General features: G+C 43.9%; 1 protein-coding gene across 1 annotated transcript in view; it reads left to right on the plus strand.

Moving 5' to 3' along the window:
• SNTB1 (syntrophin beta 1) overlaps positions 1 to 26,342 on the plus strand; it is a 230,715-nt gene that overhangs the window by 86,492 nt on the left and 117,881 nt on the right. The window contains exon 2 of the mRNA XM_075352904.1: positions 6,490 to 6,706. Coding sequence (XP_075209019.1) covers positions 6,490 to 6,706 — 217 coding nt within the window. The remainder of the gene's footprint in view (positions 1 to 6,489; positions 6,707 to 26,342) is intronic.

Raw genomic sequence — 26,342 nt, forward strand, 5'->3', positions numbered from 1 at the left:
GTACAAGAATATAACTACTATATTACTGCTCCTATGTACAAGAATATAACTACTATAATACTGCTCCTATGTATAAGAATATAACTACTATAATACTGCCCCTATGTCCAAGAATATAACTAGTATAATACTGCCTCCTATGTACAAGAATATAACTACTATAATACTGCTCCTATGTACAAGAATATAACTACTATAATACTGCTCCTATGTATAAGAATATAACTACTATAATACTGCCCCTATGTCCAAGAATATAACTACTATAATACTGCTCCTATGTACAAGAATATAACTACTATACTACTGTCCCTATGTACAAGAATATAACTACTATAATACTGCTCCTATGTACAAGAATATAACTACTATAATACTGCCCCTATGTACAAGAATATAACTACTATAATACTGCTCCTATGTACAAGAATATAGCTACTATAATACTGCCTCCTATGTACAAGAATATAACTACTATAATACTGCCCCTATGTACAAGAATATAACTACTATAATACTGCTCCTATGTACAAGAATATAACTACTATAATACTGCTCCTATGTACAAGAATATAACTTCTATAATACTGCCCCCTATGTACAAGAATATAACTACTATAATACTGCCCCTATATACAAGAATATAACTACTATAATACTGCTCCTATGTACAAGAATATAGCTACTATAATACTGCCTCCTATGTACAAGAATATAACTACTATAATACTGCTCTATGTAAAAGAATATATCTACTATAATACTGCCCCTATGTACAAGAATATAACTACTATAATACTGCTCCTATGTACAAGAATATAACTACTATAATACTGCTCCTATATACAAGAATATAGCTACTATAATACTGCCTCCTATGTACAAGAATATAACTACTATAATACTGCCCTTATGTAAAAGAATATATCTACTATAATACTGCCCCTATGTACAAGAATATAACTACTATAATACTGCTCCTATGTACAAGAATATAACTACTATAATACTGCTCCTATATACAAGAATATAGCTACTATAATACTGCCCCTATGTACAAGAATATAACTACTATAATACTGCCCCTATGTACAAGAATATAACTACTATTATACTGCCCCTATGTACAACAATATAACTACTATAATACTGCTCCTTATGTACAAGAATATAACTACTATAATACTGCTCCTATGTACAAGAATATAACTACTATAATACTGTCCCTATGTACAAGAATATAACTACTATAATACTGCTCCTATGTACAAGAATATAACTACTATAATACTGCCCCTATGTACAGGAATATAACTACTATAATACTGCGCCCTATGTACAAGAATATAACTACTATAATACTACTCCTATGTACAAGAATATAACTACTATAATACTGCTCCTATGTACAAGAATATAACTACTATAATACTGCTCCTATGTACAAGAATATACTATAATACTGCTCCTATGTACAAGAATATAACTACTATAATACTGCTCCTATGTAAAAGAATATAGCTACTATAATACTGCCTCCTATGTACAAGAATATAACTACTATAATACTGCCCCTATGTAAAAGAATATATCTACTATAATACTGCCCCTATGTACAAGAATATAACTACTATAATACTGCCCCTATGTACAAGAATATAACTACTATAATACTGCCCCTATGTACAAGAATATAACTACTATAATACTGCCCCCTATGTACAAGAATATAACTACTATAATACTGCCCCTATGTACAAGAATATAACTACTATTATACTGCCCCTATGTACAAGAATATAACTACTATAATACTGCTCCTATGTACAAGAATATAACTACTATAATACTGCCCCCTATGTACAAGAATATAACTACTATAATACTGCCCCTATGTACAAGAATATAACTACTATTATACTGCCCCTATGTACAAGAATATAACTACTATAATACTGCTCCTTATGTACAAGAATATAACTACTATAATACTGCCCCCTATATACAAGAATATAACTACTATAATACTGCCCCCTATATACAAGAATATAACTACTATAATACTGCTCCTTATGTACAAGAATATAACTACTATAATACTGCAACAATTTACAATGTGGAACAATTAAATGAAAACCCTTATATTGTGCTTTTGCTGTCAAAAAACTACAATTCCTCTGAGCTTCCTTCGTGGCGTTTGTGGAGGGATATCTGGCATCCCCGTGTTACCTCTTTGGGGACCTTTTTCTGGCACTTTCTTTTCTATACCAGCTGGAGATCATGTTGTCAGTTGCTGCAGACCTGTAACATGTTTAATGCTTTACTGCTCCCAAGGATTTGGCTTTTGTGATATGCTGGGAGTTGTAGTCCCTCGGCAGCTGCGGTGCTACCTGTGGAGTGGGTTTGGGTTATAGTCTGCAGTATATACAGGTACAGGGTAATCCTGACCCGTCTGGAGGGTTACAGAGGAAGCTGTCAGTCATCGCGGTGCCCTGTGGTAATACAATGAGGGTACACGTCGCATTGCTCCCCCTGGTAATTATGCTTTGTTTATTCTTCGGGAGACTTTGTAATGTCATGCCAACTCTCCTCCATTTATAATTGGCTGCCTGCTGGAAGAATAGGCTTATTGTGCGGAGATGGAGTCCGTGCCAGCCAAATGGTGCCATGGATTGTGTCTCTGTGACCTGCTATTGAGTCCACATAATCACATAAAGTTTACTTATGAGCTTAAAGAATCCTAAACTATCGCTTTTATCACTGTGCTACCGTAAAAAAAAAATGAACCGTGGTTTGCAGCAGTGAAGAAAAGCAAAGTGCTGTAACAAGCTGTAAAGCAATATTATATACTACAAAATAAAATAAAAACAAAAAAAAAACAATCATTGCATTAAATATAAAAACTTGGTAAAAAAAAATAATATGGGGGAATCTGGACACCAGGAGAGCGAATCTGCCTAGTTTTACCAATTGACTGTAAACTCAGAAGATTTTTAAAACAATATTATATACTAAAAAATAAAATGAAAAACAAAGAAAAAGCAAACGATCACTGCATTAAATAGAAAAGCTTGTAAGGAAAGAATATGGGGGAATCTGGACACTGGGAGAGCGAATTTGCCCAGTTTTACCAATTGACTATAAACTCAGCAGATTTGTAAAGCAATATTATATACTACAAAATAAACTGAAAAAACAAAAAAACAAAACAGTCACTGCATTAAATATAAAAGCTTGGTAGGAAAGAATAAGGGGGAATCTGGACACCGGGAGAGCAAATCTGCCCAGTATTACCAATTGACTATAAACTACACAGATTTGTAAACCAATATGATATACTACAAAGTAAAATGAAAAAAAACAAAAAAAATCAGTCACTGCATTAAATATAAAAGCTTGTTAGGAAATAATAAGGGGGAATCTGGACACCGGGAGAGCGAATCTGCCCAGTTTAACCAATTGACTATAAACTCAGCAGATTTGTAAAGCTGAGTATATTTTATATACTACAAAATAAAATGAAAAGAAAAGAAAAAACAAACAATCAGTGCATTAAATATAAAAGCTTGGTAGCAAATAATATGGGGGAATCTGGACACCGGGAGAGCGAATCTGCCCAATATTACCAATTGACTATAAACTCCGCAAATTTGTAAAGCGATATTATATACTACAAAATAAAATGAAAAAAAAACCCCTAAAACAATTACTGCATTAAATATAAAAGCTTGGTAGAAAATAATATGGGGGAATCTGGACACTGGGAGAGCGAATCTGCCCAGTTTTACTAATTGACTATAAACTCAGCAAATTTGTAAAGCGATATTATATACTACAAAATAAAATGAAAAAAAAAAACAAGCAATATGATATACTACAAAATAAAATGAAAAACAAAACAGTAACTGCATTAAATATAAAAGCTTGGTAGAAAATAATATGGGAGAATCTGGACACCTGCAGAGCGAATCTGCCCAGTTTTACCAATTGACTATAAACTACACAGATTTGTAAAGCAATATTATATAGTACAAAATAAAAAAGAAAAAGCAAAAAACAATCACTGCATTAAATATAAAAGCTTGGTTGGAAAGAATATGGGGGAATCTGGACACCTGCAAAGCGAATCTGCCCAGTTTTACCAACTGACTATAAACTCAGCAGATTTGTAAAGCTGAGTATATTTTATATACTACAAAATAAAATGAAAAGAAAAGAAAAAACAAACAATCACTGCATTAAATATAAAAGATTGGTAGCAAATAATATGGGGGAATCTGGACACCGGGAGAGCGAATCTGCCCAATATTACCAATTGACTATAAACTCCGCAAATTTGTAAAGCGATATTATATACTACAAAATACAATGAAAAAAAAAACCCCTAAAACAATTACTTCATTAAATATAAAAGCTTGGTAGGAAAGAATATGGGGGAATTTGGACACCGGGAGAGCGAATCTGCCCAGTTTTACCCGGATTTGTAAAGCAATATTATATACTACAAAATAAAATTAAAAAAAAAAAACAAAACAAAAAACAATTACTGCATTAAATAAAAAAAGGTTAGTAGAAAAGAATATGGAGGAATCTGGACACCGGGAGAGCGAATCTGCCCAGTTTTACTAATTGACTATAAACTCATCAGATTTGTAAAATAATATTATATACTACAAAATAAAATGAAAAACAAAAAAAAGCCCAGATTTGCTGCTCAGAACTCAGGAAAGCTGGGTGACGCTATATTGGAAATTTTTTTTATTTCAAGGCAAATACTTACAGGTATTTTTATTTTTTCTTATTAGACTGATGAGCAAAAGGGTAACAATGTTTTGCACTTTTGCTTTTCAGGCTCCATATCTCACCATCCACTACAGCTTTGAGCATTAGATGACCTTCATTTTAAGATTGACTTTAAGATTGGTCCTTTTATATATTTTCCTGGATGGCCCCTTTAAATATCATTTTATAGCCTCCCAGAGGGCAATCAATAAGCAAAGTGACGTCTCTCATTATTTTCTGCTTTCATAAATGTCATCCACACATCGGACAATGGATGTTCTGTGGAACAAGAGATCGTTCTGCATTCGGATTTTTTGGCAAGATCATCTTCTTGTCTACAGTGAAAGAAAAATGGATTCTTTTGTTTACTGATCTCATCAGTAAATTGTGATTTTACATGATCAAAATTGATAGTATGATAAATGCCGAGCCATCTCACTGATTACCAGCAGTCCCCGCATCTCTGATTGGTTGCAGTCAGATGCGCCCCCACCCTGTATGACAGTGTGTCTGACTGCTTTCACTGTGTGTGTCTCTGTTGCTGTGAAAAAAAAATAAATTGGCATATTATGAAACCCAGCCTTGATAAAGCATATAGCTACAGGCTGCAGCCCCCAGCCATGCGCTTATCTTGGCTGTGTATCAAAATAAGAGAAACCGCATGTGGCTTTTTTATTGAAATATTTAAATTTTATTCTCATGCTGGGGAGACCCATGTTAATTGGGTCACCCCAGCCTAAAAATAGCAGCCTTCAAGCCGCTCAGGATTGTTGCATCCACTAGATGTGAGAATCCCGGAACTTTACCCATTTCATCCCGATTGCCTTGTTGCAGTGGCAATCGGGGTAATAATGGGTTAATAATAGCTCACAACTTCCACTAAGCCCTAGATTAGTAATGGGAGGTTTCTATGAGACCCCCCCATTACTAATCTGTAAGTGAAAAGAAATAAATACGAATACCAGAAAAAAATCCTTTATTTGAAATAAAATACAAAAAAACACAGCATCTTTCACCCCTTTTTTAACTCCATAACACCCCTGCAGGTCCAATGTAATCCACGCAAGGTCTCATTGGTGAGGTCACTCAGTTCACTGAGGTCACGTTACCTGTGATCACAGGTGGAGGACCATGGAAACCTCCAGCTGTGACTGCAAATAAAATGAGTGATGTCACCACTCATTGCGAGGATCAGTCTCTGACTGAAGCTGACAGCGGGTGGTCATAGACTATGCCCGCACACTGGCACTTCATATGTAGTAGAGCCGGAATCGTCATGGGACCTCATGTGGATTACATCGGACCTGGGTGTTTTGGGGGTTAATAAAAGGGTGAAAGGGGATGTGTTTTTTGTACAGTTCGATGTAGAGATAGATGATAGATATTCCTTATTATTTTGAGGTGCGGTGACATTACACGCCGCTCTCAGTAGGGCTTTCTCTGAATCACTTTTGCTTCTCAGTCACTAATTCCCTGTTCCTTTTGATCTTATTACAAGACGTCTTACTAAATGCAGAATACATAATATACGGTAGATGAGACGAGTGCTTTGAAGTTAGTCGTGGCAGGGAAGATATGACAAGGCCTCACGTCTTAATCTGCCTCCTCTCCAGTCCAGGCCAGACGCAGCTTGTAACCTGGTGGTATGTTGGGCGCTGGAGCTGTTGGATGAGGTGGAGTAATTTTGGACTTTTATGACTTTTGCAGTGAAGTACATGCGAGAGGCCACTCCTTACGTCAAGAAGGGTTCCCCAGTGTCAGAGATCGGATGGGAAACTCCTCCTCCAGAATCTCCGCGGCTCGGGAATTCATCCAAGTGTCCGCCATCGCCTCTCTCCATGCCCAGTTATGGCGACAAGAAAACCATTCCACTGAAGATGTGCTTTGTGACAAGGAACCTGACCGTTCCTGATCCAGAGAACAGGTAAGTCTATGACAAACAACCTCTGGATGGCGCGTAGGTGTTATATACTTGTAAGTACAAGTGGGGGAAGGGAAGTGACAACTGCTTGGAGTTCTGTTTTAAAAAATGAGTTGTCAAATTTTTTAGGACTTTCTCTGATGGGTGGGAGGGGGCACTTTTAGAAAAGTGGAACAACATGTTGCCGGTAGGTAAAATAACTAAACCGGATAGTACTAACCCTCCCCAGATCCAGCGCTGGCTTTGGTCTCAAGGTATTGTCAACATCTCACATCACCGCTGCAGGCGATGACTGAGCTCAGCGGTTGCTGACGTCTAAATCATCTAGATTGCTGAGCTCAGTGACTGGCTGCAGCGGTGATATAAACTTTTGACTTGACATTTTACTGTCTACAGCAGGGGGTCCTCATCCTCTTTTAAAGTCAGGGCCACAGTACATGCATAGAAGTTGCAAATACCCCCTAAAATAGAAGATGGCATAAAGTAATAATGCCACGAATCCCCCTTATATAGTACTTATGCCCGACTTCCCCCTTTTAATGTAGTAATACACTTGACGCCCCTTTTAAAGTTATAATGACTCGTCAACATGATTTTCTTAAATATAATGCCCCAGGTGCCCCCTTTATAAAGTAATATTACCCTTTATCGTCTCCTTAAAAAAGCACCAATGCGTCCCTTTATAATCTAGTAGTGCCCCTTATAAAGTAATAATGCCACCTGAGTGCCCCTAATACCCACAAATGTGTGTACCCCATTAACAATGAACTGTGTCCCTAAACAATTAAGAATGCCCTAATAAAACAAAAAAAACAAAATATATGCTTACCTATCCCCATGTCCACAATGAGCCCACCAGTCGAGACTTGTTTGTCTTTTAGATCTCAAGCATCCAATTGTGAAAAAATAATCAAACTCCTGCAGTTAAATAAAAAAAAGGGGAGAGGAGGGAGATGCAGCTGCAGTTGTACAGTGTCTGTGAGACTCCAGTCTGTGAGGAGGGGGAGGAGCATCAGAGGAAGAGAAGTGATTGGCTCAGAGCATACAGATCACCAGGAAGTACCCGCCCACTGAGGAGACATGGAGAAAGTGAAGCAAAAGGAAGGACAAATACCTAAAATATGCAGGTTACACAACAATTCTAGCTCTGCTGCATGTAATTATATTCACAACTGTTTTCTTTGATAAATGTTATCAGGTTACAGGAGAAATTAATTTATGTAAATATAAAACAATGTGGTAATGACGCCTATGAAGGACATTTGCATATGTATATTATATAGATCACCAGTGTAAGGTGTTATTGTCTGGGGAATGTATATTATCTATGGGGAAAACCAGTAAATGCACAGGCCGATGATTGATGCTTCTAATAAGCCTCTTCTCAAGGTGCATTCATTAAAGTGATTGGCACAGGAATATAATGAATATACACAGTGCATTGTTGTAGACAGGACGCGCGGAAAATCCACCATTTGCATTTCAAGGTCAAAGATGATACTTTGACGTATAAAAACAAAATAGCACCTCTTATTAATCATAAAGACACCATAGTACAGTCCATAAGCTGGACTTGCAAAGGATGAAGGGGTTCTCTGTGGAGGGAGGGGTTGTAAAGGGGTAAAATGTGTACACCTCCACCTGGGTCATACCAAAGTTACATATTTAGGAATAATGTTCAGGAAGATTCCAGCTGGTATTGATGGTATTTTGTTTTATAAAACCCACCCACGCATACAGTGCACGCCCACCCACGCATACAGTCCAGGCCCACCCACACATACAGTCCAGGCCCACCCACGCATATAGTCCAGGCCCACCCACGCATACAGTCCAGGCCCACCCATGCATACAGTTCAGGCCCACTCACGCATACAGTCCAGGCCAACCCACGCATACAGCCCAGGCCCACCCATGCATACAGTCCAGGCCCACCCATGCATACAGTCCAGGCCAACCCACGCATACAGCCCAGGCCCACCCACGCATACAGTCCAGGCCCACCCACGCATACAGCCCAGGCCCACCCATGCATACAGTCAGGCCCACCCATGCATACAGTCCAGGCCGACCCACGCATACAGCCCAGGCCCACCCACGCATACAGCCCAGGCCCACCCATGCATACAGTCCAGGCCGACCCACGCATACAGCCCAGGCCCTCCCATGCATACAGTCCAGGCCCACCCATGCATACAGTCCAGGCCAACCCACGCATACAGCCCAGGCCCACCCACGCATACAGTCCAGGCCCACCCACGCATACAGCCCAGGCCCACCCATGCATACAGTCCAGGCCCACCCACGCATACAGTCCAGGCCCACCCATGCTTACAGTCCAGGCCCACCCATGCCTACAGTCCAGGCCCACCCACGCATACAGTCCAGGCCCACCCATGCATACATTCCAGGCCCACCCATGCATACAGTCCAGGCCCAACCACGCATACAGGCTGGTCCCACTCACGCATACAATCCAGGCCCACCCATGCATACAGGCTGGGCCCACCCCTGCATATAGGCCACACCCCTTAATGATAATCAACAAACTACTATTAAAGGAGCTTGTTTCATCTCTTACAACCCCTTCAAATCAGAGATACTACAACAATCAGTTAATTGTGGGTCCAGCTCCCGGAAGCCTTTGTAAGTACTTGATTTTTGACGGAGGACTGTCAAGTCTACATTTTACAAAAGGTAAAATCAGAATGTAAAATCACATGAACATTTAGAACGTGCCACAATGAGTTTGCTTCAGTTCATAGAGGGATCCTGAGGGTGGGCTCATGCATCCATATACCTGTATGCATATGGACAGGAGTTAGTACCATGTGAGAATCCTTTCAACAGTGCCATCCGAGTAACTCTATCAGCAGTGTCAGGAAAGTACTGTCATAAACAATGGCAGAAAAAAAAATCACTGCACAAACAGAACAGAAGTGTCATGCTAGGTACGGGGAAGTACCACACATACGGCAACATGAAGAGGAAGGGAAACCATATGTTGTTAGCTCCTGATGGTGGATTCTCTGGGCCGTGCACCGGACTCCTCCAGTGAGGCAACCCGGAGCTAACTCCTGTACAGGGACTGTCCGGTCACCCCACCAGAGGGCCTAGATGCACGGTAGCCGGAGCACTAGTGGTACAAGGTCAGCATCCTTCAGGGGACTGGTAGCAAGATGTCTCTAGAGTCACAGAGTTCCTGGAGGCAATGCAGATGACGGAGACCAGGTTCAGGTACTGGATAGGAACATCAGGCGAGATCTGGATCCTGCTGGACGTAAGGGCCGAGATCACAAGGTGAAGTCGGGGACCGGAGACAGGTTCAGGCTGAAGGCAGATGATGGGAGTCACAGCCGGCAGTCACCGGAGGACTTCCTGGGCAATCCGCAGTCAGGACCAGATTAAGGAAGCAGGGCTGGCTCTGTGGAAGACACAGGATTAGAGAGAGGCAAGGCACTAGGAGACCTGAACACCTAGCTTACAGAACACGTTGATCAGGCGCCGCCCACATGGAAAGGGGAGTCTTATATACTCTGAACCTGTCTCAGCCATATCCTGTTTCAGGAGTGCTGGGCCTATAAGACAAGGTGAGTGGGCGCGGCCCCGCCCTATACACAAGCATGTGCCTAAGAATCAGAGTCAGACTCAAGAGACCAGGACGCAGGAGAGCACGAGCGGGAGCGACAGTCTTGACCGGTGGGCATGTGGACTGGATCAGTGGGTAAGGAGCGGTGCCGTGATGGCGAGACCGGATCAGTGTGTAAGGGGCGGTGCCGGGACACCTGGAGCGTGACACATGTCTAGTGAAGGGGGAGATGATGACCCCTGACCAAACTTTACGCTGGTCTCTGGCTCCCCTGACCACCTAGATATGTTCAGTACCTATGCGCCGAGCAGGATACCTGGCCCTGGCTGACCCTGAGCTGGGCTCTATGTAATGAACGGATGGGATGAGCGCTTAGTCAACCTCCCTAATCTCTAAAGAAGACACAAGGAGCACAAACAGGGGGTATTGAACGAATAACTTATCTCCAAGAAGACTCAGGGAGTGGAACAGCAACAAATAGCTTTTCTTCAGATGTATACAAGCCAACTGCTTGCATCCAAGACATGTATAGGAATATAACTCTATCACCTGCAAATACCAAGGGGAAATGTGGGTATTAAGGACAAAAGGGGTATTGATGATAATTAACAGCTGAAAGGTGAGTAAATCCACGGGGTCCTAAAGGGAAAGCTATAGAGACCGCAGACAGGAGACTGGGAACAGTTAACAGAGGTACTGGAAGCCACAGACAGACAGGAGATGTCCTGGAGACAGCAGAAAGGTAACAGTGGTCCTGGAGACCAAACACAGACAGTAAACTGGGAACAGGTAACAAAGGCAGACAGCCATAGGCAGACAGGTGACATCGTGGAAATGGCAGACTCATAGCAAAGGTTCTAGAGACTGCAGACTGGAAGCAGAGGCTCTGGCGATTAACCCCAAGCAGAGAAGATACATAGGATACCATTTACACCACAGTTGGAAGAATAGAAGGTCAGGGAGCAGTTTGTGTAGCCAGACGCTGTGACCTTCTACAGCCCGACACCACAGGACCGTCTGTCAACCATGACACAATCATGGCACCTAGCCAAATAGTAGCACCAACACATTGCCCCAAATTACCTGCTGTCCCAGAACGTCAGGGAAGCGTTTGGTTCAAAAGTTGCAAAACGGTGCCCATCTATTCTACTATAGTAACAAAATAATTTATTCAGTTATTTGCACCAGTTCTTTTTGTTAAATTGTAATATTTTTTATTTTTGGTAAAAAATGTGCAACTTTTTGTGAAGAAAGAAAATTGGCTGTAAAAATATCAATAGTCAAGGGAAAGGCAAGTGCCGAAGGTAAAATTGTGCCATCTGATTGGATCTTTACTTGGGATTCATAGAGATCAATCTGTTAGATCAGAGAAATTGGAATAGAAATGATATATAACTGGTTGCACACTTTATGTTTGCCGGGAGGACTGAAAAGAGCTCAGTGGTGTCGGCTTCTTTTTCTTTTTTTTTTCCAATAAACTGTTTCTTCTCAAATTACATTTCTGCTCATCTTGTGGGACTGGCAAGAATGCCGTTTAGCTCCTTACTAATCTGAGTTCCAGGTGCCATAAACAAGCCTTATACCAGTTATAGGTGGTTATTTCCTCGGTTAACCTGTTGAATCTGTATGTCTACTCTGCATTTGAACTTGATATTGGCTCAACTTGTTTGACCGCATTGTCGTCTCTGCTAGATCAGTGCTTTTGAGTCTTTATGCTCATCTCACATTATTTTTGAACTTTTCTATATGCTGAGACATACAGAGATGCAATTCGATCAATCCAAAATGTCTAACAGGACCCCAATCTACAAAATTAATTCTGGTATCTTTATGCATTGCAGGGACCTAGGCCCGTGTGCCACTGCTACCTCTGTCTTTTTGCATTGCAGGGACCTAGGCCCGTGTGCCACTGCTACCTCTTTCTTTTTGTATAGCAGTGACTTAGGCCCGTGTGCCACTGCTACCTCTGTGTTTTCATGTTTGCTTAGGCCCGTGTGCCACTGCTACCTCTGTGTTTTCATGTTTGCTTAGGCCCGTGTGCCACTGCTACCTCTGTCTTTTTGGGTTGATGGGACCTCAGCACAGGTGCCACTGCTACCTCTGTCTTTTTGGGTTGAAGGGACCTCGGCACGGGTGTCACTGCTACCTCTGTCTTTTTGGGTTGAAGGGACCTCGGCACGGGTGTCACTACTACCTCTGTCTTTTTGGGTTGAAGGGACCTCGGCACGGGTGCCACTGCTACCTCTGTCTTTTTGGGTTGAAGGGACCTCGGCACGGGTGCCACTGCTACCTCTGTCTTTTTGGGTTGAAGGGACCTCGGCACGGGTGCCACTGCTACCTCTGTCTTTTTGGGTTGAAGGGACCTCGGCACGGGTGCCACTGCTACCTCTGTCTTTTTGGGTTGAAAGGACCTAGGCCCGTGTGCCACTGCTACCTCTGTCTTTTTGGGTTTAAAGGACCTAGGCCCGTGTGCCACTGCTACCTCTGTCTTTTTGGGTTGAAGGGACCTAGGCCCGGGTGCCACTGCTACCTCTGTCTTTTTGGGTTGAAGGGACCTAGGCCCAGGTGCCACTGCTACCTCTGTCTTTTTGGGTTGAAAGTACCTAGGCCCGTGTGCCACTGCTACCTCTGTCTTTTTGGGTTGAAGGGACCTAGGCCCGGGTGCCACTGTTACCTCTGCACCTCTTATAGTTACACCTCTGACCGTATAGACGGCTTCATTTGCCTTCTGGTATTGTTTTGATCTAATAAATACACTCCCTTTTATCCCCATTTGCTCCCTGATACCTTTTCTGATATATTTAGAGACCTTTTGTCATCTATTGCAACAGTATAAAGACATAACAAAGCTACATACAGCAGTATACATGCAGCGTCCAAAGCACTAAAATATCAGAACAAGCCTATGAACAAGGCCACCAAGAAGTACTGTACATAAAAGTAATATTTATTTAAAAAGTTTGTCATTCATGGCCTATTGTGGGGATAGGTCATCAGTGTGTGATCGGGGGCAGTGCAACACCCGGCATCCACTCTGATCAGCTGTTTATTGATATGAATAGGAGGCGGATGTGCAGTACCGGCGGCGGCCACTATATAGAGGATAAAGCTGTGCAGATCTATATTTGTGCAATTCCGGCCACCGCTAGAACAGCTGATCGGCGGGTATGCCACGTTTCACACCCCCATTGATATCCTAAGGATAGGTGATCTTTAATGAATATAAAAAAAGACGACAATTACATGATGCTTACTAAGACACGTGAAAAGCTTATGGTGAGTGAATCCAGAATTTCATATATGCTGTAAAGCGGACCATGGAATCTACATTGCAGTAACAAAAAGAAGTAAAGTGCGAATACAGCCAGAAATATATGAAAGTATGTTGGATCACAGTATTGAAAAGTACCCCAAAAGGTAAAAAAATCAGTATGTGTTTAAGGAATACATAGATAATATCAGAAGTAAACAATATTGAATGGTAATGAGCGATTCAACCAACAACGCACACCTGATGCACGTTTCGCTAATGGCTTTCTCTAGAGATCCTGACTTTGTCTGGGGTATTGTCTAATCCAATTTGGTCTGATATCTCCTTCTCCCTAACATTATACAGCTAGAGCCACCTAAGTCCTGGTGCCAACTGTGTAGCTTGATTTTATCCAAAGAGAATAGAAAGGCAGGTAGGTATTGAAGGTAAAATTGTGCCGTCAGGTTGGTCCTTTACTTGGGTTTTGAAGCGATTAAGCAATTATATTAGAGCAGTTGCAACACAGATGACCATGTAGCTTTTTAGGCTTAACTGGTGAGGTGGATACTTCTGGGTGGGGACAAGGGTCACGGGTGTTGGTACAGCAGGCAGGTTAGACGGTGGAAGACAGATAACAGATGTACTGGAGACCACAGGCAGACAAGAGACTGGGAACAGGTAGAAGAGGTACTGAAATCCACAGGCAGACAGGAGATGTCCTGGAGATGGAAGATAAGTAGCAGAGGTCTTAGAGACTGCAGACAGACAGAAGACTGGGAACAGGTAGAAGAGGTACTGAAAGCCACAGGCAGACAGGAGATGTCCTGGAGATGGACGATAAGTAGCAGAGGTCTTAGAGACTGCAGACAGACAGAAGACTGGGAACAGGTAGAAGAGGTACTGAGAGCCACAGACAGACAGCAGATGTCCTGGAGACAGAAGATAGGTAGCAGAGATCTTGGAGACCGCAGACAGACAGTAGAATGGGATCAGGTAGAAGAGGTACTGGAAGCCACAGGTAGATAGGAGACATCCTGGATATGGAAGATAAGTAGCAGAGGTCTTGGAGACAGCAGATAGGTAGCAGAGGTCCTGGAAATCACAAACAGACAGTAAACATCCCAGAAACTGCAAATCGGTAGCAGAGGTTCTGGAGACTACAGACAGGCAGCAGAGGTTCTGGAAGACCAGAGACCACGGGCAGGTAGCATAAGTCCTGTAGACTGCAGACAAGGAGCAGAGGTACTGAAAGTGGCATTCAGACAGGACACCGGTAGCAGAGGAATTGGAAGCCATAGGCAGACAGGACTAAGGAAGACTAAAGTCTTAATACCAAGACACCAGGTGGTAAGTCTTCTATAAGCCCAAGAAGTCGATCATATGTGAGCATGCCGAACCACCTGCAAAGCTAGACATGAAGCACAACAGAGTCCGGTGGACTACGATGAAGGGAGTAAAGCCCAGATCCGGGGCAGGTGTGTCACATAGCTCTTTGTGAGGTACCTCTTGGTAAACACCCACTGGTATAAAAACAGCAGTCATTTTCTGGTGAATTATCCAATAAAAGACATCTCCATTTGGAATATAAATGTGGGGCAAGAAAACGTCCTACATGTCAGCGCACTTTCCTGTATAAGGCCATGAAGGCCTCCAGCCAGGTGGGCCATCATACCCATTTCCATAAGTCATTTTTGCAATATATGATATTAAAATTCCTGAGCAGGGCAAAGACCTTAAAATCCACCCTGGCACACAGAAGCCTCTCGCGAGCCAACGTCAGCCATTACTTTACCTTTCAGGGACTGTTTTTGCCTTCGATCCTTGGCATATGACACTTTTATTATAAAGCAGAGGTAAACATTGCTGCATTAGTAATTACCTTGACCTACTTCATAATACCAGAGGCTCCGGAGAGGAAGCAGCATGAGTTAGATTAACATTGCTAAAATATTCCGCTTTCTCCATGTGGCCACACTTCTTTTTTTTTAATAAAATAGTCCCCAGCCACAAGGAGTCATTCATATTTACTTAGCACTCCGGTCTTACTCCAAGCAGGTAGAGCCAGCATAAATCACTTCAAGGGAATATGCTCACAACCTCAAGGAATATATATATGTATGTATATATATATATACTGTATATGTGCATGTCTGTATGTGTGCATGTCTGCATACTATGTGTGTGTATATGTGCCGCCCCAGTGTTGATCGGGCTGCTCGGATCCAGAATCATTGTGGCTCGAGGGGTCCGGACCTGGCTTGGCGGACACTCTGATCGATAAAAGGGGTTATTTACAGGGGAAAAGTTTGTGACACCACCTGCGGGTTGCGGTAATGGGAGTACCGCCGCTGCTGAAGAGAGACCCGGGGCAGATGGTGTGAAGCAGCAAGGTGTCAGTCCCTCCGCAGGTAGGGAAGGCCCCGGGCTCAGGGGTTGGTAGATTTGGGAGGACAGGGTGCATGGACTAGTGTACTCACTGCGGGTAGTCATGGTGTTGGATGAGGTGGAGAAAGGAGACACACACACTGTAGGTAAACCAAAGTCTCTGAGTACAGCAGCCACTGCGGGGAGTCCGTCCAAGTATCCGGTCCCACCGGTGTCACTTAGTGATTCGGAGCCTGCCTCCGTGTACAATTTATTGTCCGTTGATGGTCCCCGTGGCTTGAAGCTGTTGGGGGCCCTACTCACTATGTGTAGTGTAGCCATGCTCCTAAGAGTTGGCGCTTGGGACCTCAGTGCGTTGCTGTGTCTGGAAAAACCCTGTCCCCCTCGTTGTGCTGATGCCCTCAATCTCTAGGGAAGTTCTTGAAGATCTTCTCCCTCTCAGGTGAATTGTCAGAACATTGAATCGGCTGCTGAACTAGGGACCTGTACCCCGTCGTGCTCAGTACCAGTCAGTTCTGTTGGGCCCTTCTGGTGCCGACAGTCCCTCCAAGACTACGTCCGTCACACCCCTGTCCAACGTCCCTGCAACCGGTCCCCGACTCCTCTGGACCCGAATCACTGCTTGCGACTCAACTTCTTCTGACTAGCTCCCCGGGAGCTAACACCCCAGCTCCTCTCACTTTGAGAGCTGTCACCAGTCTCTTTTCTGGTCCCTCCCACCAGTCTGCCTGACCCCTAGGTGGGTGGCCCTGTTCCAGCTAGTCCAACCCCCTGGTGTGTCTGACAGGTCATGGTGTGAGGTGTGGGTTGGGATTTGTGGTGCAGATGGGAGTGACACCGATTTCCTGGGTACCTGGAACCATGGGGGGGTAGGCCCTGCACCCTGGGTAAGGATGCAGTTCCCTGTAGCACCCTGATGTTTTCAGGGGCGCTACATATGTCTGTATATGTGTGCATGTCTGCATACTGTATGTTTGCATGTCTAGATACTGCATATGTCCATATCTGCATATTGTATATATGTATGTCTGTAAATGTGCATTTCTGCGTACTGTATACATCCATGTCTGCATACTATATACTGTACGTCCATGTCTCTGCATATGCATGCGTTAATGGCGTCCTGCTGACAGAAAATATACTAATTTAAAAATTGTTGTTTATTTTTTGTTGTTTTATTTGTTTTTCACTTGCACTTGATTCTTCTTTTAATAGACATATTTTTTTTTAGTTTATTCTTTATGCGTTTGACTTTTTAAAAAGTCACTCCGATTTTTCACAAATATATTCCAGGCCCTCCAGGGGTGATACATTTTATTTTTTTTATTTATTTTTTTTATTTTAATTTTTAGTTAATTTTGTGACATTTTAAGGGAATATGCAATTTTTAGAAATATAAAAATTAACAACAAAAATAAAGAGTATTCATGAAACGAAAAACTCATGACCCACTTGTGCCATTTTTTATAATTTTGCGAAAAAACAACAAGGAATACCACAAGGCAAAAAAAAATAAGAGTGGCTAAAACTAAATGGAAATGATGTGTCCTATCATGTACGTGAATGTTGTAGAGGGGGATCTCAGGCTTAGCTGTGAAACAAAATATATAGTGTTTTTTTATACCTGACATGTAAATCAAAAACTGAACGAAAAAGTCTCAGTTTTATTCTTTTTTTTTTTCCTGGAAAGAAGCCAAAAATCTCATATGGAAAAATTTACCTGGAAAAGGATTTTCGGAAAACATGATTTTCCAGTCTGTAGCTTGAATTTCACCATTTCAATGTTGAGGGGAAAATCTGCAATGAATCTATAGCAAAATCCATATGTAGCGCAGACTGGCGATTCACATTTACTTTGCATATAAGTAAGGGCCTAACGAGAGAGTGCGACTGTGCCCGGACAAGAAGGGGACCGCCAATGACAGCACCATTTTCAGATGAATGTGCCTCCGAGGACGTACAATCAGATGAAGTGTATTGCGGTGCAGAGAGCCACGAGCTTCCTGTGCCACAATAGCTATAACAGTAGTTACCGCCGACCTATCAGAGGCCGGCAGCTGATGTCAGCCAGGCGTCGCATGATGTCACTTCCATGCACCACCCGCCCCCTGTGCTGGCTATGGAGAAAGATGACCATGGGAACGAGGTCAGGTAAAAAGAATAATTTATTTTTTTTTGTTTTTAAAACTGTTTGAGAAGGGAGCAAGGACGTGGGCTATTATTATATTGAGGGGAAGGGATGGGAGAGATTTTTAAGGAATGAAGGCAAGGATGGGGGATATTATTAAAGGATTGGGCCAGGATGAGAGACATTATTAAAAGATTTGGCCAGGATGTAGGACATTATTAAACGATTGGGCAAGGATGGGGGACATTATTAAAGGAGTAGGCCAGAATGTGGGACATTATTAAAGAATTGGGCCAGGATGGTGGGATATTATTAAAGGATTGGGCCAGGAAGACGGGACAATATTAAAGGATTGGGCCAGGATGGTGGGACATTATTAAAGGAGTAGGCCAGAATGTGGGACATTATTAAAGAATTGGGCCAGGATGGTGGGATATTATTAAAGGATTGGGCCAGGAAGACGGGACAATATTAAAGGATTGGGCCAGGATGGTGGGACATTATTAAAGGATTGGGTCAGGATGGTGGGACATTATTAAAGTATTGAGGCATGATGGGAGACATTTTTTTTAAGAATGAGGGCAAGTGGTGAGGGACATTATTAAATGATTGGGCCAGGATGGGAGACAGCTTTAAAGAATAAGGGCCAGGATGAGGGACATTATTAAAGGATTGGGCTAGGATGGGGAACAGTATTAAAGGATTGGGCCAGGATGAGAGACAGTTCTAAAGAATGAGGGCCAGAATGATAGAGATTATTAAAGGATTGAGCCAGGATGGTAGACAGTTTTAAAGAATGAGGGCCAGGCTCAGGGATATTATTAAAGGATTGGACCAAGATGGGGGACATTATTAAAGGATTGAGCCAAGCTGGGAGACTGTTTTAAAGAATGAGGGCAATGATCAGGGATATTATTAAAGGATTGGACCAGGATGGGGGACATTATTAAAGGATTGGGCCAGGATGGGAGACAGTTTTAAAGAATGAGGGCCAAGATGAGGGACATTATTAAATGGTTGGGTCAGGATGGGTGACATTATTACATAAAGGGCCCAGGAGAGGGACATTATTACAACAATAGGCTCAGGATTGGAGACATTATTAAAGGATTGGACCAGGATGGAGGACATTTAATTAAAGATTGGACCAGGATGGTTGCATATTACTAAAAGATTGGAACAGAATGGGATACATTTTAAAAGAATGAGGGTCAGATGGAGACATTATTAAAGGATTGGGGCCAGGATGGAGGACATTATTAAAGGATTGGACCAGGATGGGAGACTGTTTTAAAGAATGAGGGCAATGATCAGGGATATTATTAAAGGATTTGGCCAGGATGGGGGGCATTATTAAAGGATTGGGCCAGGATGGCAAGTTATTACTAAAGGATTAGGCCAGGATGGAAGACATTTTTAAAGAATGGGGATCAATATGGGGGGCGTAAATAAAGGATTGGGCCAGGATGGGAGACAGTTTTAAATAATGAGGGCCAAGATGAGGGACATTATTACATAAAGAGCCCAGGATGGGGGACATTATTACAGAAATAGGCTCAAGATGGGAGACATTATTACATGAAGGGTGCAGATCGGGGGACATTATTACAAGACACAGGACATTACTACAGGAAGGGACCAGAAAGTGGGAAATTATTAAAGAGGCCAGGATAGTAGACATGATTACAGGATAAGGGCAATTATTACAGGACAGAAGACATCACTACAGGGCCTGATAGATCTGATGAACCTGCTCGTGGGGGACCCTGTCCAAATTTTGCACTAAGGCCCATAGCAGTCTAGTTATGCCACTGCATATAGAGTAGGATTTGTCCAATACTTACCCATCACACGACATACACAGTAAACTGTCAAAGCCGGACTTACAAATACCGAGTCTGCTACTTCCCAGTAAAACTTCAGAGAGTCCAGGACAGGAAGCGGCGGCGAGTTTGTACATAGACGTCTTCCTATTTTCAGCACCAGGGAGCCTGTTGCAGGCAGCTGTGAAATAGATGAGCATCTGACCCGTCTCCAGGGATGTAGCTGCGCTCCAGATGTTGCAAACAAGCGGCGCTGACCTTTCTGTCAGTCAACAGAACAAGCATTGTGTATTTGCAGAGCATTTAAGGAAATCCAGTTGCCATAAATAGCTGGGATGACTGTAGGGTGCGCAAAAATTAGACTTTTCAATCAGCTTAACCCTACCGGTGCCAAAGTGAAAAGACTTCTACTTTAGGGCTGATGGTGCAATAATGACTTTGTCTCCACGCTGCAGTTGTGTTCAGGGAGGGAAATACTGTAGGAGTTCAGTTTATGCTGCTGATTTTCTTTGCAGCATATGACATTTTGTGCAATCTCATTCACATTTTGCTACTTGTTTAATTTAGGAAATTAGTTTAATTTCGGAAATTTTTGAATTTACCCTCCTAGTTAAAAAAAAAAATAATTTTCTGGTTTCCCATCAACAATTTTGTCTCATTCACAATTTTGTTTCGGATGCTGTTGTAACTACACCTCAGCTGCCAGAGCAGCTGAGGTACAGTTTAAACAGCATCCTAAAAATCCCATGGAGTTTTGCACTAAAACTTGCGTGCAATTTTTTGGAAAGAATTTTCTTGTGCTTTCATAACCCTATCATTTTTAAAAGTGTAGAGCAAAAAGATGAAGCACAATGATGATGGTACATCATGCCGAATAATCAGTAGAGGGGGTGAGGATGTCGCAGAGAGGAGGCGGTTTGCAACCACTGACTATAGTTGTTGGCGGACGTACTGCTAATTTTTTTAGCTGCAACTTTAATCACATATGGAGGAAATGTATCATTTGTTTTGCACCTGTTGTTTTTTTTAAGCATTTTTCATCATTTGTACTTTTTAAACACTAAGGGGTACTTTGCACGCTGCAACATTGCCGATGCTAGCGATGCCGATCGTGATAGTACCCGCCCCCATCGCACATGCGATATCTTGTGATAGCTGCCATCGCGAACATTATCGCTACGGCAGCTTCACACGCACTTACCTGCCCTGCGACGTCGCTATGGCCAGCGACCCACCTCCTTCCTAAGGGGGCGGGTCGTGCGGCGTCACAGCGACGTCACACGGCAGGCGGCCAATAGAAGCGGAGGGGCGGAGATGAGCGGGACGTAAACATCCCGCCCACCTACTCCCTTCCCCATAGCCGGTGGAGGCAGGTAAGGAGATGTTCCTCGCTCCTGCGGCTTCATACACAGCGATGTGTGCTGCCGCAGGAACGAGGAACAACATCGTATCTCCTAGTGGTGCGACATTATGGAAATGACTGATGCTACACAGATCAACGATTTCCGACGCTTTTGCGATCGTTTATCGGCGCATCTAGGCTTTACACGCTGAGACGTTGTTACCGGCGCCGGATGTGCGTCACTTTCGATTTGACCCCGACGATATCGCAGTAGCGATGTCGCAGCATGCAAATTACCCCTAAGTTGTGCTCCATTTTTAAGGCATATTGCGCCATGTCCTTCATTTTTACTTCCAGCTCAAAAGAAGAAGGTTCAAAGCATTTTCTTTATTTTATCCATATTTATAACTTGTGATTTTATTTAAAAAAAAATGACAACCAAAAAGTCACAAACTCCCGCAAAAAAGGGAAATAATAAATTCATCAAATAGAATGCAAAAGTTTCATAAATGTGACGCAAATATCAGCATCACAGCCACCAGCAAAACGTACCTAAAAGGTGATAAATTCCACTCGTAGTTCTTTTTGATGGATTTGTTTCCATGATTTTCATGCAATTTTTGCAAGCTTTTTTGTGTACTTTTTCTCATACACTCTTTAGTACTTTAATACTACTATGTCTAACTGACCACAATTACTTGACCAAGAACTAATGATCAACCTGTTATCATGGTGGCACTGTTTGTGGAAGCCTAGCAGCTGTTAATAGAGCTCTCATAGGGTACTTTCACACTTGCGTTCAGCGGAGTCCGTCACTATGGAGAATAGCGCAGTCCGTTAACGCACTGCGCTATTCTCCATAGACTTGTTTGTATGGATGACGCACTGTAACGCAAGTGTCAGCGTTGCATACGCCGGACGACGCAGCGTCGTTATTTTGACGCTGCGTCGGGCGGAATTAACGCAGCATGTAACGTTTTTTTGAGCAGCGTAATCCTTTGGATTTCACTGCGCATGCTCTCTCTGGCTCCCTCCACCCGTAACCAGGGTACACATCAGGTAACCAAGGAACCCTGGTTACATGTGCGGCTCCGCCCCCTCCCGCACTCCGTATGTATACACACACACACACAATCGCACACACACACTCTCTCACCTGTCCCCCAGCGATGCAGTCCCCGCGGCACTAACGTCCTCAGCCATGGCCCCGCTCGGCTCCACCCACTTTGCACTCCGCCCCCCGCACACATTGTCGGCGACCGAACGAACAGCTGATCACCCGGCGGCCGGCTACTATGAGTGATCAGCTGATCACCCGGCGGCCGGCTACTGTGAGTGATCGGCTGAGCACCCGGCGGCCGACTACTGTTAGCGATCAGCTGATCACCCGGCGGCCGGCTACTGTGAGTGATCGGCTGAGCACCCGGCGGCCGACTACTGTTAGCGATCAGCTGATCGTTCACAATAGTCTGCCAACGGTAAAACTGTAAAAAAAACAAAACGGATTGCGTTGTTTTGCAGCATCCGTTGCATCCATTGTGCCACTATATGCAACACATCCGTTGCATCCGTCACACAACGCAATGCAACAGATACCGTTCATCGCAAGTGTGAAAGTAGCCTTAGCACAAACCATGCCATTTACCAGATCTCATGTCTTGCAGTGGCCTTCACCATTTAACCCCTGTACAGGGATCTGGACTTATGCAGGAGCCTCTGGATTGGGGCCACAGAGCAGCTGCTGACCGGTGGAGCAAGATGAAGGCAAGAGGGGTCACCACATGGGGTCAATGCTAAGAGGTTACGTCAGAGACAAAATTTTACAACAAGACGATGGTGAAAACTCAAGCCGAGGTCAGACAACAGGAACGAATGACATCCCTGCCCAGGACCCTCACAAAAGATCAATTAAACCAAACAATTAACCCCATAGACCCAGGAATAAAATAGGACTGTCACTGTCATGCGTCAGCTCCAACAAAGGCACGACGACGCCTGGCGGCCACGGCCGAAAGGATAGGATTCGGCACAGATGTTACAGCTGTCACTTGTTATTGTGATGTTAGATAGAAAAGTGGATGGGGTGGTTAGGAGAGATTCCAGGAGTGATCCCAGCTTCTTCTCATAGGCTTCATAACAAATAAAATAATAAATAATGAGGGCGTGGAGGCCGCTTGATTTGTGCCACGTAAAGCTGCAGACATTATACAGAGCCGGCAATAATTGAACTCCCCACCATCAGTGATGACACGAGTTATATTGGCTTCTTACAGAAAAGATGTGAAACCGCTTTTTCGAGGCCTCGGCAAATAAACATGAGATAATCATACGGTGCAGCTTGTACTTAAGTGTCTGTGTGTTTTGATGATATTAAATCCATTAAATAAACCATGGAAAAGCAAATAATTTTCTTTTTGATGGTTAGCCTGGGTGGATTTCATGCTGAACTTGGAAAAGAAAAATATTCATGCTCCGTTTCGTCAAAGTTGCGAATTTTGACTTTTCATGATTTAGGCCATGTAGTAAGGAATTGTAAAACCAGGGGTGTAATGATCGTGGTCGCAGAGACCAGGCTCGTGTTTTAGGAGGGCTCTCCAAGGACAGACCATCAACTTGAAGTGTATTGCAGTGCAGAGACCCTTCAGATCCCTGCACTGCAATACTCACCACTGGCCAAACAGAGGCAGCTGAAGATGACATGCAAGTCACTGGGGGCATATAGCAGTGACGTTATGCGATGTAAGCTGCCACCTCCTGCGCCAGCTGCAGAAGAGGACAACGCTTAGCAGGGGGTGGAGGAAAGAGTAGAATGTTTTGCTTTTTGTAAGTACGTTAAAGTACAGCGGCCAAACAGGGGAGATATATACCAGGAGGGGGCCCAGGAAGGGGACATATACTGTACATTTATATCACAAAAGTGAGTACACTCCTCACATTTTTCTAAATATTTTATTATATCTTTCCATGGGACACCACTGAAGATCTGACCCTGTGATACAATGTACAGTGTCAGTGTGCAGCTTGTATAACAGTGTAAATTTGGTGGCCTCTTAATAACTCAACACACATCCATTAATGTCTAAACCGCTGACAACAAAAGTGAGTACACCCCTAATTGAAAATGGCCAAATTGTGCCCAAAGTGTCAATATTTTGTGCTGTGCCTTAACTCTCTTAGGCACGGAGGTCACTAGAGCTTCACAGGAGCAGCTGGATCCTCTTTCCTCCTCCATGACAATATCACGGTGCTGGTGAATGGTACAGACCTTGTGCTCCTCCACCTTCCTTTCGAGGAGGCCCTACAGATGCTCAATAGCGTTTCGGTCTGGAGACATGCTTGATAAATACCTGGAAGGGGCCCAGGATTGGGGACATTAGTACAGGATAGGGGACAATGCAACATAATAACGGGGGAGGCAACACATATGTCTATATAGGGGTTAAAATGCTACAAGGGCCAATACATCTGACCAGCATGTGGGTGGGGCCAGGTCCAAATCTTGCACCGAGGTCCATTGGACTCTAGTTGCGCCACTGTGTAAAACCCTCCTGTGTATAAGGCCTTATGTGTTATGTAATGTGAATTTTACAACCCGTTTGACCTAAGTGTCCTCAGTGATGTTGAATCGTTATTTCTACAGACAGTGATTGGTAGCAGTGATGACCTGTTGTCATGCTGCATCACCACTGATAAAAAAAAAAGACTCTTAGGGGACCACAGAAGCATATAAATTAAATTAACAAGGCTCATATGTGACGCCCTGACAAAATCAGGTTGTCACAGGAGACTGCATCCATCTTCCAGGTGCAGGATCCCGTCCTCCTTGTCCTACCAACAAACTCCACACACAGGTACAAACACCAGCCACAAAGCCTAATCACCCCCCCCAGGACAATAGGGACACACCAGTGGACAGGGCCAGGCAGATGGTGACTCCCACCTAGGGGTCCTGAGGTGTCAGGGGAGGGAACAACAGAAGAACAGACTGACAGAGGAAGTGAGAGGAGTGAAGTGGTAGTCGGGGATTGTAGCTCCCGGACTACCAGACTACCTGAGCTGACTAGGTGGCAGACGGCAGAGCAGGGCCACAGGCGACGAAGATCCGGTCGCGGGAGACCTTAAGTGGACCGGGGCAGGGTTGTAGCCCGCCGGTGCCGACAGTGGGAATCCGGTCCGGAGGCCGTGCACAGTCGAGGTACCTGGACCGCAGGGCGAGGACAGCTGCAAGCACCTTGTCAGTTAGCCAGCAGGGGACAAGGTTCCAGATCTTGCCCCCACGAGTAGCCCAGATAGAGCAAGACAGAAGCCCAATGAGGGGGATAGGGCGTCTTCAAGTGCCTGAAAAAATCCCAAGGGTCAGCTCTCGCGGGCAACAGCTCCCACAGCAAAGACACCAGGAGTGGACTTTTCCTGTTCCATGCGGACTAGTCAAGACGAGACACAAAACTAGAAGTGCAGGAGAAAGGGCCCCTGATCTGATCACCGGTGTGCGGGATCCGAGCACACCCCTCCGGAGGCTACTGGTATCAGGCACTTGGTTTACTACTTGGACTTTGTGTGGTTTATTTAACAACAGTGAGTACACCGGTGTCATCCGGTGCAACCTGCACCCCAGCACTGCACTCCACCTACACCTGGGCCCCGGGACAACACCTCCACTACCCGTGGAGGGGATACCATCCTGTTGCCCCGCTCCATCAGCCCCGGGCACCCCATACCAAGGCAGCGGCGGTGTCACCAACCCTCACTGCAACCTACGGGTGGCGTCACTGACAAACTCTCCCCTGTAAATAACCACTTATTACAGTTGTGGGCGACGGGCTGCTACAAGAGCCCCGGATCCGGCTGCCACTCGAGCCACAGCCACGATCCCGGCTCAGAGCGCCTCGAGTAGCCCCCCTGACATGGCCTGCGCCCTCGCCCGCGACAAGTATTTCTACTTTTTTATTTTAGATTTTTGTTTCAAAATATTATGGAGTTGGGCAATCCCCTTTAAAGGAAATGTGTCATGAAAAAGTGACCTTTTGTTCGCTTTTTTTCCCAATATGTGTCTTCAGGAGTACACTGCACCCTTGCCTCCTGACTTCCTTGTTTCTGGTGGGCGGATGATCCTCCTGGAGTG

The sequence above is a fragment of the Anomaloglossus baeobatrachus genome, chromosome 6, assembly GCF_048569485.1.
Source record: "Anomaloglossus baeobatrachus isolate aAnoBae1 chromosome 6, aAnoBae1.hap1, whole genome shotgun sequence".
Lineage (NCBI taxonomy): Eukaryota > Metazoa > Chordata > Amphibia > Anura > Aromobatidae > Anomaloglossus > Anomaloglossus baeobatrachus.